At 41.6% G+C, this 11,798-nt stretch overlaps 2 protein-coding genes across 3 annotated transcripts in view; one reads left to right on the top strand and one right to left on the bottom strand.

The window, feature by feature from the left end:
* Positions 1-1,242: 1,242 nt before the first annotated feature.
* LOC119045055 (uncharacterized) lies at positions 1,243-8,573 on the bottom strand. The gene is made up of 4 exons (XM_053669971.1): positions 8,559-8,573; positions 7,581-7,872; positions 4,615-4,821; positions 1,243-3,566 (listed from the first exon to the last, which is right to left on the bottom strand). The coding sequence occupies exons 1-4, from the start codon at positions 8,571-8,573 to the stop codon at positions 3,340-3,342; spliced, it is 741 nt and encodes a 246-aa protein (XP_053525946.1). The 3' UTR covers positions 1,243-3,339.
* FAM3C (FAM3 metabolism regulating signaling molecule C) overlaps positions 7,285-11,798 on the top strand; it is a 53,481-nt gene continuing 48,967 nt past the window's right edge. Inside the window, exon 1 of one of the 2 annotated variants that reach the window (XM_037139678.2) lies at positions 7,285-7,448. The gene's annotated coding sequence lies outside the window, so the exon portion shown is untranslated. Of the gene's footprint in view, positions 7,500-11,798 lie in introns of both variants that reach the window. The other variant, XM_037139676.2, reaches the window with a different exon arrangement.

Below are 11,798 nucleotides of genomic sequence, written 5' to 3'. Positions count from 1 at the left end.
AAAGTGAAGTGAGCAATTTCCCTGGCTCTTGCTTCATGAATAGAGATGGAAAATTTGACTATTGGATAGAACTCTACAAAATACCAGATGCTATATTTGAGCAGCACTTCTCTGGGTAAATAAATTACACTTAAAAATATGTACCAAACCTCAGTGAGGCCACAGCAGTTCTACAAGAAATGTTTCAAAATAAAAGTGCAAAGAACGAAAAGCTCAGAGGCTCATAAATATCTTTTCATATCTGATCACGATACAAGGTCAGAGTAGCTCGGATGTGGTAACTTTTGGGGAAGGGGTAGTGAAGAGACACCAATAGAAATTGACAACCAGTCACTGAGACAAATTTGGATACGTATGCTGATCCATCCTTCTCATCTAGGTCACAGGAGTATCAAGAAAGACATTTGGTACACACAGCCTTGAGCAAATCATGCAGCCTTGCACAAATCATAAAGCCTGTTAGATCGGAAAGTCAATGGAGTTTTCTGGGATTCCAATGTATCCACTGAATTCCCTGAACAGGTGTTGAAATTAGTCATATTTAGGAAAAGTTTGAACAAATTTAAGACTGCGTATAAAACTACCCGAAAAGAGCACACAAAGATGGCAACGATGCATGGAGATTGTTTTGCTTTGTTTTGTTTGTTTTGCTGCTTGTATATTTCTTAGGCCAGCTGTAACCACATAGGATTTTGGCCTCCTGGAGCTCTGGTGAATTACAGTTTAGTGAGTATGAAACCCACTACAGTACAGGTCTTAATACAATACCAGCAATTAGATACTATTTTGTTACCCATATTCCTATTGCTTTACCTTTCAAAGCAAATGATTCATTTTGATTTAACATAATGGAGGTCTTAACGTTTAATAAAAATACCACATTGTCAGTAAATCGTTTGGAACTTAGACTAAAGGGTTTCCATATTCAGTTCTTAAACAAGAATTGAAGTTACAGGCTGAAGCAATTACGGTTTAGGAAAACAAACTTTGTTCAGTTGCTTCCTCTCAGAGTGTTCTGGTGCTTTTGGATGACTTAATGGGAAGCTTTTTCAAGCATTCACTTAGAATCCCTTGAATGTTGGGGGTGTAGTCACATTTTCCCATTTGCTCTGTGGCAATAAAAAAAGTATTTTCTCTTGAGGTCTTACAAATATATACAGGGTCTGACACAAATAATGCCTCTTTTTTATTATAAAATCTTTTAAAAAAGATTTTATTTGTTTATCTTTAAAGGGGAAGGGAAGGAGAGAGGGAGAGAAATATCGATGTATGGTTGCCTCTCATGTGTCCCCTGCTGGGAACTGGCCTGCAACCCAGGCATGTGCCCTGACTGGGAACCGAACTGCGATCCTTTGATTCGCAGGCCCGTGCTCAATCCACTATGCTACACCAGCCAGGGCTTATTATAAAATCTTTTATTACAAAGTCATAAGCATGTAATTCTGTAACATAACAATATCACACTCAAGCACACCATGTGACATTTTAGGTGAAATGTTCAAATTATAAATTATTATACCCATATTATTACTCGACCAACCACACTCAAGCAGAAGTTACTTCTGCCGGACCCCTGTACTTTAAAATACTGTATAGACTATGTGTATATTCTATATATGCTGTGTGTGTGTGTGTGTGTGTGTTTAGGCTGATCCATGGCTTCTACATCTTTGCTTGGCATAGAAACAGGCAACATTATCATAAAAAACTTCAAAAAACATTTTTAGATGAGAATACTGAGTTGGAAATATTTCTAGGAGGTAATATTTTAAAGTAAAAATATAAACTATTCTTCTAAAGAAACCACGTAACAACTATTTAATACGCACTTGTACAGTTTTAGGGAAAGGTAAGTTCTTCCATAGCCATGATTCTAATACATAATTTAGATGTGGGTTACCATATTCAGTGTGTCCTTTACTATGATTTATAACCAAGACAAAAAGCCAAATGGCCCCACACTGCAAGGTCTATTAAAAGAGATAATCCAACACAGTATCTTCTAAAGAGTAGAATCAAAGATATCATTGAAAAATTCAGTCTTTTATGGTGTCCAGAATTATTTTGTATATGGCTTCAAATGTAGTGATGGATGGAAAACTAGAGTGCTTCTTCACGCAAAGATACATTTGTTATGATTTCATTGTATCTTAGATATATTTCAGTGTAAATTAAACCACTTATTTTGTATAGACTGTGTTGCTTATGTATCAAATATCGATACACTGTTATGAAAACTGTGGGCATTCCAGCTCTTAAGTTATACTATGTTGTTTATTTAGGGCATCTAAAGTGGTCATATTCATAGAAACAGAAAGTGGAATTGTAGTTTCCACAGGGTGGAGGGCCAGAGAAATTGGGAGTCTTTGTCTAACAGGTTCGGAATTTCAGTCTGTTAAGACGAAGAGTCCTAGAGATGGATGGCAGTGCTGGAAGCGCGTCAGCATGAATGTGCTCAGTACTGCTAGACTGTACACTTGAAATGGTTGAAATGATAAGATTTATGTTAAAATGCTAAATGTATCATACTCTGATTCCTCTTCAGATTATATGTCTTTTGCCTTTTTTAAATGTATCCAATGTGCCCTGAAATCTGGTTATTTCAGTTTAAACCATACTACTTTGCCCTTACATACAACTATTAACAAACAAAATAGTTTATGTATATAGCTAACCCCCCAAAAAGCAGGTTAAAATGGGTTATGGTGACCCTAAAGCCAAGAACACTCCCAAATGGTTCCAAAGCTGATTTGTGGATGCTGTAACCGAAATGCAGTCTCAGCCGGCTGCTGCAAGAAAAGACAGACTGATGAGGCAGGTATTGATGCAGAAGGAAAAAGGTTTATTTAGGTGCCCACCTGGGAGAATGGTGGACTCCCTGCACCAAAAGACCATCTCCCCTTCCTGCTCAAGCCTGTGGTTCTCATAGGAAGGAGAAGGGAGGGCTTTTTAACCTATCCAATCATCTTGCTCGCCCTCGGTGTGCTCCGGTCCAACCCATTCACCTTGCTAGGTTTTGGTGCATTGGGGCCCTGTCCATTCATCTTTCTAGCTTTTGGTGCACCCAGTGTAAGAACCTCCTTCTGTAGCATCCTGGCTAGTGTGGGAGACTCCCAGGGCTCCCTGACTGCCTTCGGTTACAGTGCTGACACTGAAGGGAGTGAGGAGTGTTTTTCCACCAAAGACGTAGTCCATCATAAACTTCAACCTTCTCTTTCACTGGCGTACTCAGTATCTCTGCACAGATTCTGTTGTTTACGACACAGAAAATGTTGTATGGTAGTCTCAGGGGCACTTCATTGCCTACTTGAGTCTGAGTGCAGGTACTCAACTTGGACGTCACCAGGGGTTTTCTTCGGATCCATCGGACTTTCCGAAACAACTTGAGTAACGTGAGACAGAGGTTGAGACTCCAACACAAAAAACAGCAAGAACAGAGAAAGGCCAGGGGCATGGACCTGGGTGCTGGGCTGCTCCCTGACAAAAATGAAGATGAGATGGAAGGAGGGAAATTTGGGGTGAGGCCTTTAGGTAAAAGTCCAGCTGGTTCAGTAGGCCAACACAAGCTGTAAAGAAACAGAAGTAGGGAATTTTGGAGTCTACATACACACCTAGGATTCAGTCTGATGACTGGCCTGGCTTGGCAGGAGAGGAACTGGTAGGAAGAGAGGAGTCATTGTCCCATGGCTTATTGTCCCAACAGGCTGAATGAAGTTTGAGAGGTCTGAATGCATATTTTTGTGAACATTCTGAACAATAATTTTAAAACCATACCTGGGTAAGATATTTAATCTAGTATAGGTATCAGATTTGACACTTTTACTCTTGCTTTAATTATTCTACCTCTCTTCCCCGCCCCCACCCCGCTATTCCTTAAAAGCTAGGCACATTGCAGACCATCTCTCTATAGGCTTGACTTTATAACCTGATATAAACATGCTTAAATATATTAAAATATTCCTACACCCTACTCCCAGACTTGGTCATCTTCCCCCCACTCCCACCCCAAACCTTTTCCTCCAAGTTTAAGTTATTCATTGCTTTATAAAAAGATACTAGAAAATGTAGCAACTTAATTATGTCTCAAGGTTCCACAGGCTGGCTGGTCTTCACTGGGCAGTCCCCACTTGCAGTTGTTTGGAGTCACTCATGTGCTGTGCTCAGCGAGGGGCTCAGCTGGGGCTGGAACATGCAGGATGGCTTCACTCACACCTCAGCTGGGGTGGCTGGAATGGTTGGGGCCTAAGTAGGTCTCTCTTTTTCCCTTCACGTAGTTTCCCCTCATTCAGTCAACTAGTCAGCATTCCATGGCGACTAGATCCCAAGACAGTGAAATGAAACTGCAAAGCCCAGAAGTCACACAGCATTACTTCCACAGAGTTTTATGGGTAAAGTAACTCCAGGGCCAGCCTCGGTTCAGGAGGAAGGAGTACAGACCCCACCTTTTCATGGTAAAGGTTGGCATGCATTTACAGGAATGGGACGGATTGTTGGTGACCATATTTGCAGACAATCTACTACTTAATATACAGAAATGTGATGCCAAATTTCATATCCTACTCGTGAATGGGTCCAATTCAAGTTCTGAGACTTGACCTGGCTGGTGTAACTCACCTGGAGCATCATCTGTAAACCCAAAGGTCTTGGGCTCAATTTCCCACTCAACACACAACGTTGGGTTGTGGATCTGGTCCTTGGTGGGGAGGCATATGAGAGGTCCTTGGTCTGGGTGCATAGGAGAGACAACCAATGTCTGTCTGTCTGTCCCTCTCTCCAATTCTCTCTCCCCAAAAGAAAAAAAGGCGGGGGTGGGAAGTTCTCCTGTGAGGGAAAAGTAAATTAATAAATAATCAATAAACATATTCTTGGGTGAGGATGAGGATAAAAAAATTCTAAGGCTTTTCACTTTTCATCAAGTTTTATATTTAACAATATTAGATAATCCTTCAATGAAAAATCATGCAGTATGTTATTGTTTTATATAAAACTCTGCACCTATTGAAGAGAGAATAAATTTTCTTTTTTTTTTTTTAAAGATTTTATTTATTTATCTTTAGAGGGGAAGGGAAGGAGAGAGGGAGAGAAACATCAATGTATCGTTGCCTTTCGTGTGTCTCCTGCTGGGAACTGGCCTGAAGGGAACCGCCTGCAACCCAGGCATGTGCCCTAACTGGGAATCGAACTGCGATTGTCTGGTTCGCAGGTCGGTTTGCAATCCACTGAGCTACACCAGCCAGGGCCTAAGTTTTCTTTTCAAATACTCACAGGGCATGGGCTTTGAGGCTGGGTGGGCATGTCAGTTTGAATCTTGGCTCTGCCAGATACTAGCAATAGCACCTTGGGCAACTTCCCTTTTAGTCTCATACTTTTCTCCTCTGTATTTATAGTTACTTTAACATTAAATATATGTAAAGTACTTGGATGAGAGCCTGGTGACTATAAATGTGCAATAAATATTGGCTTTAAAATATAAATTATCAGTATCTATTATGTAATGCAGCAGCACCTGTTTTGAACTAAAACTCATGAGCTGCAAAGACATGTAGTGTTACTAAAGCTAGTCCTTCACCCTGATTATTTCTACTGCCTCCCACACTTCTTGCCAAGTAGGTAGGTGAAACCATTGTTTGATTACAAAGTGTTCTAAAAAAGTGATTTACCAACTTTTAAACATTGAAATCCATATTAAGAAATATAGTTTACACTGTAAGCCAGACACTCTTTCATACCTAATACTTACAAATGGTTCATGAAACAGTACTTATCCTCAAGTTGTGCTTATGAACTCTGATTTTCTCCTACTTCGGTGAAACAACAACTATTTCATTTGACTTACTATTATTAACTTAATTACCTACCGAAGAGTTCCAAGTTATTTATTATGGTCATTGATGAATTAGGACAGTAAACACACTTTCAACCCAGAAATTGTTTCAAGTGTGCTATAAGAATATGTCATACGTCATTTTCATACAGGCCAATTCCATTATGGAACAAAAGGCTCTTTGACAAATATGGCCTGACCTGCCTACTCAAGAGGCTTCACTAATTCCTTCCCTGGGATAGGAGGAGCTTGAGGAGGTATGTGCAGAGTAAATGTGTTTCTTGATAAGAAACAAAGTGCTTTTTGGAGATAAATGGAGCTAGGCTAAAATTTCAACTTCACAACTTACTATACTGTATTTTGAAGCAAGTTATTTAAATTTAGTTTTGAAGTCTCGGTTTTTTTATTTCTTTTTTTTATAATAAATTTTATTTAGTTACTTTTCAAGTACATTTTTTTTTATCTATTTCTCCCATCCCACCCCCCTGCCCCGTCTCCCCCTCCCTCCCATTCCCCCCCCCCCATTCCTCTTAAAGGATTACACAGATAATACCTACTTTGGTTGTGTTGTGACCACTGAATGAGAACACACACCCAAAGGCCCGGCATGTGTCCAGCAAACTGGCACCAAGAAGGCTCTCAGAAGGCATTTGTTGCTTCCTTCTGGTACATGGAACACAAACTCCAAAATACACAGCTATTCTTTAAGTTCTGCACTTTATATTTCTCAAAGAAAAGCTAAGTTTTACAGTACTTCCTACGTTCAAACCTTATTATTTTTTTAATGCCACTTAATTTTGACAACCTCATAGTGTCCTGGTATTCTACTTAATGACAGTTCATAGTTATTAATTTTTCCACAATATGAATATGAATTATGAAACAATTTTTTATTCTAGGGTCAGGTTTTGTACAGTGGGGTTTGGACAGAGTACCCATTTATCAATACAATAGTGGAAAGAATGTGTGTAGAGGAGAAAAACATTTCCAACTGTTGTATTGCTAAATAATTGAAACAAACTAACGTGCAAAACACAAGCACCACTTTTTTCTTGAGTACAATATTGAAGGTTACCAGCATTCTAGTGCTGAGGCCAGGTGGTATTTTCACGATAGGATAGCTAGCTCTTAAGGAGTCAAAAGTAACTAACATGGTTGCTTGTTACGGCCATCTCACTCTCACTAGCCAGTAACCTTTAGACTGGGCCTGGTTGGTTTAAAGTTTCTGCCGGAAGATCTGCATAAAAAAGTGCCGGTCCGCAGGCTGGGGGCGGGGAAAGGAGGGCGTGGCTCGTTGTCTACTGGCCAGCCCCGCGCAGCCCCGGTTCCCACGTGGCAAACTCACACTGCGCAGCACCGGACCTGGGCAGCCGACCCGTCTCGGAAGCCTTCCCGGGCTCTCAGGCCCTTCCCCCCGCCTGTTTCGCTCGGTCCTCCACCGCCAGGGGGCGGGCGCGGCACCCAGTGTCAGGGGCCCATTGGTCGTGGCGGGAAGCAGGGGAGGAGGCCCAGCAGCGAGCTGGCTTCCTCCGGCCACTCGCAGGGGTGAAGGGAAGCCGGAGGAGCTCGGAAGGAAGCGGAGAAACGAGCGGGAGGCGGTGGCGGCTGCTCCCGTCGGCCTCCGGCAAGACTGACTGCGCCGGGCGAGCCTGGTGGAGAGGCGGGCGGGAGGCCGGTGAGACGGTCGGGGAGGCGGAAGGAGCCTCGGCCCCGGGTGGGGAGGATAGAGAGCGGCTGCGGGCAGCCGGGAACCTACCTTCACCTTCATCCTCTGCCGACCCCGACGCCGGGGCCAGTTGCAGGGCGTGCCCTGGTTCTCCCGGTGCGTCTCGACCAGGGGAGGATAAGGGCAGGACCAGGGCTGCCAGGGCGCAGTTGCTGGGGGTCCGGGCTGCCGCCCCTGCGCCGTGTCTCCCTCCAGGTGTCCCCTCCCGGGTCTCGCTGGAGGGCGGGGCTGTGAGGCACCTTGCGCTCAGGCTCTGCACTGGGGCTGCCACCTGGGTCGCGGGATCCAGGAGGGGCACCGGCTGGGAAATCAGGGCTGAGTGCTCCGAAGAAGCGGGGATGGAGTTGATGTTGCATTGGAACACTGTGGAGGGCCGTCTTGGCTCACTTGTAGTAAAGTTTTAATGTCTTTTAAACTGGACGTACTTTCATTTTTAAAACTATCCAGCCTACTGTTGTTGGGTGTCATTGATAAATGGGCTGTTGTTTCTTTTTCCTTCACCCCATTTGTTGCCTGTCCCCACTCTTTGTACCATGTATGAGGATGAGTGACCCTGGATCCAAACAATATTAGGAATGGGTTGACGATTTGATATTTATATATCCAGCTGTGATTTTTGTTTTTATTCTCTACCTTAAAAATTTGTTTTCGTGTGATATGGAACCACTGTTTAGTGGACAGAAGCTTTTCTTTGTTTCTTTTTACTTATCAAAAAATGCATGGATACATCAGGAAAGATGGCTGCTGTGGAATAAAAAATATATATGGATACTATAAACTAGATACTATTAGATTGCTTACTAGGAACTGTGCCAAGTGGTTTCATAGGCACATTTGTTTCTTACAACCCAAAGACTAGATCCTTTTATCTATCTTTCCCAGTTTTATAGAGAAAATATGAACTCCCCTGGCAGTAGATACTCACAGTAGGTCTCAGATCCCTTGGCCACCTTGGGGGCATTGGTGGTATTCTATCACTTTTTTCAAGTTCGGGGAAACACGACTTACAGTCTTGTGCTGCATAATGACGCTTCCGTCAGCTAGATCCACGTCCCAGAGGAGTATGATGGAGCTGAAAATTTCCTATCATCCAGTGACATACTGCATGGCATTACTCACATGCTTGAGGTGATGCTGGTGTAAATAGGCCTTGTGTGGCCAGCAGTGTAAGAGTGGTGCACATACAGTTGACCCATGAACAACCAGGGTTAGGAGCTCCCATTCCTGCCCAGTTGAAAATCCAGGTGTAAATCGTGACTTCCACAGTCAGCTTTCCCACCCTAGATTTCACTAACTGGATTGAAAAAAGTATTTTCACATTCCCAACCGCAGAATCGCAACTGTGGATCAAATATACTGTTTCAGTCCATGTATACTGTTTTGATCCATAGTTGGTTGGATACCCAGATGTGAAGAGTCTACTGTATTTATTGAAAAAAAATCCACTTACAACAGGACCTTCACAGTTCAAACCCCTGTTCAATGGTCCACTGTATGTATAGTACATACTATTGTATTTGATAATGATAATAAAGGACTATGTTCCTGGTTTATGTATTTAATGCCCTATACTTTTTATTATTTTAGCGTGTACTCTTGTAACTTACTAAAAAAGGTATGCTGTAAAATAGTAGCCTCATATATCTCATGTTCACCTTATCTCTCTTTTTAACATTGACTTTTAGAGAGGAAGGACAGAGAGAGTGAGAGAGAAAGAAACATCAATTTGTTGTTCCCCTTGTGCATTCATTGGTTGCTTCTTGTTATGTGCCCTGACAGGAGATCAAACCTGACCCTGACCTTTTGGGCAATGCTCTAACCCCCTGAGACCCAGCCAGGGCTCAGCCTCATCTCTTGATTGCATCATTTTAACTTGTGCTTCATTTGTTGGCTTGTGCAGTAATATGCTGCATACCTTTGTAGCTTAGGGATAACAGGCTGTATACCACACAGCCGAGGCATACAGTAGGCCAGACCAGCCTAGGTTTGTGTAAGTGCACTCTGGGATGTTGGCACAAGGACAAAATTGCATAATGACACGTTTCTCAAAACATGTTCCCATCATTAAGTGGCATGTGACTATTCACAGAGGGTTTTGCACAGTACCAAGGGATCTCCACTTAACTTAGAAAATAAAACTTAATGACTTAGGCCATTCAGCAAAAAATCAGCAGAGTCAGTGTCCGGCTTTGGGCGTATTCACTGTACCTCTTTTAAAGGCTGCCCAGTCTCTGCCCGGAGGAGTTCTATTTACTAATTAAGTCACATTTCTTTTCAGTTTTATACAGGTGTTAGAAGCTTTGTTTCACAAATTCTGTGTAATGTTTTCTTGGCATATCAAAGACTAGCATTTTGTTTTAAATAAAAAAGTTCAATGTGGTGATTCTCAATCTGTGAACCTTTCAGAATCGTCCACAAATGAGGCATTTTATTTATTTTTTAAAGTGTAGTTGGTATACCATCTTATTTATATTGGGTATATTAGTTTTAGGTATGTAATAGCATGACTTGATATTTTTATAACTTACATGTGATCACCCCACTAATGTTAGTATTCATCTGTCACTGTGTGAACTTTTTGAAAAGGACACAGGCCAGGTTCCCCTCAAGTCCCTGCTGTAGGGGGGCTTCTGTTTAAAAGGGAGTTAAATTGGCCCTGGCCAGATAGTTCAGGTGGTTAGCATGTTGTCCTGATACACCAAGGTTGCAGGTTTGTTCCCTGGTTTGGGCACATGCAAGAATTAACCAATGAGTGCATGAGTAGAACAACAGTTGGTTTTTCTCTTGGCACCCTCTCTCTCTCCCTTCTCTCTCTCTCTTAAATCAGTAAATGAAATTTAAAAATAAATAAAGGGAGTTAAGAATAAAGCACCACTGGGTTAAACTGACTTAAAAATAAACGCAATGGATGTTTTAACAGAATTTTAATGTAGACTGCTACCTTAAGCATTGTCAACTCATCAGTGTCTTCATGATTAATGAAGATACATTAAAAAGGAAAACACAGTTGGGCTAAGAGATTATTAAATGGCAACAAAAAAAGTAGTGTTCATTGTTGGGGATCACGAGAGTCTAATATTTTCACCACATATTTTAGGTCTTAAATGGTGAGTCTCAGTATTTAAAATTTTTTATATTCATTTAAAATCGTGAAAGTGCCTGCTGTGCACCAGCAATTCTTGCTCTTACCCCAGTGGCTATGAATAAGAAGCCTGGGCCCTCACAAAGCTCCTTTACTTTGTCTGAGGCAGTAAGAGTCTCTGTTTCTTCATTTTGTACTTATTTCCTGAAGCTGAAAGCTATAAGACCCAAGAAGCAAAAGATTTTGGTCTTAGATCTCACAAAAATCCATCTAGCTTAGAGCTTAATACAATAGCAAAAATTTGTCTCAAAAAATTATCTTGAACTTAGTCCCGAAGGATCCTTTTCTTTGGGATCAGATGATCTGGGTTTTAAACAGTACCTCTGCGTGTTGTTATTTCATGAACAGGATTGGCCAAACTATTTCATATCAGGCATGCCTTGTTCTCTTAATCTGATTGGGGAGATTGGGCAAAGTTCTCAAGATCTTAAAACTTGAAAAGGCTTTATGGTTGCCCTGGCTGGTGTGGCTCTTTTGGTTGGGTGTTCTCCTAGAAACCATAGATCACGGGCTCCATTCCGATCTGGACACTTGCCTGGGTTGAGGGTTCGGTCCCCAGTCGGGGCTTGTGGAAGAAGCAACTGATTGATGTTACTTTCTCACATGGATGTTACTCCTACCCTATCTCTGGAATCAATAAAAGAAAAATGAATAAATAAATGTTTTATGATTTTTATTCAGCTCCTAAAATATAGTCAGCTGAATTTCTTTTAGAGGAGGAAATTAAGTGGTCCATTCCCTCTGGATTTGCACAGCTCCATCAGTATTCTTGGTTGAAACTGTTCTTATATTACTTACATTTTCCTTATTTCTAATCAAATTTTTGCTTCTGTTCATGATTTTTCTAGTTGTACTCTGTTGAATTTTTCTTTTTCCATTTCATTTTTTTAAAAAATTAAGTTTAACTCATGTAACATAACATTTGTCATTTACAATTAATTCAGTGACATTTAGTACATTCACAGAGTTGTGTGGTCATCACTTCTGTTCAGTTGTAAACATTTTCGTCACCCCAAAAGGAAGCTCATGCCCATTAAGCCGTTATTCCCCCCACCCCGCCACTTTCCTCTAGCCCCTGGCAACCACTAGTCCACTTTCTGTCTTTA

This window comes from Artibeus jamaicensis, unplaced genomic scaffold, assembly GCF_021234435.1.
Source record: "Artibeus jamaicensis isolate MK-2021 breed Jamaican fruit bat unplaced genomic scaffold, CSHL_Jam_final contig_540, whole genome shotgun sequence".
Classification (NCBI taxonomy): domain Eukaryota; kingdom Metazoa; phylum Chordata; class Mammalia; order Chiroptera; family Phyllostomidae; genus Artibeus; species Artibeus jamaicensis.
The sequence above is the reverse complement of the archived record's forward strand: the minus strand, read 5'-3'. Positions and strand labels throughout refer to the sequence as shown.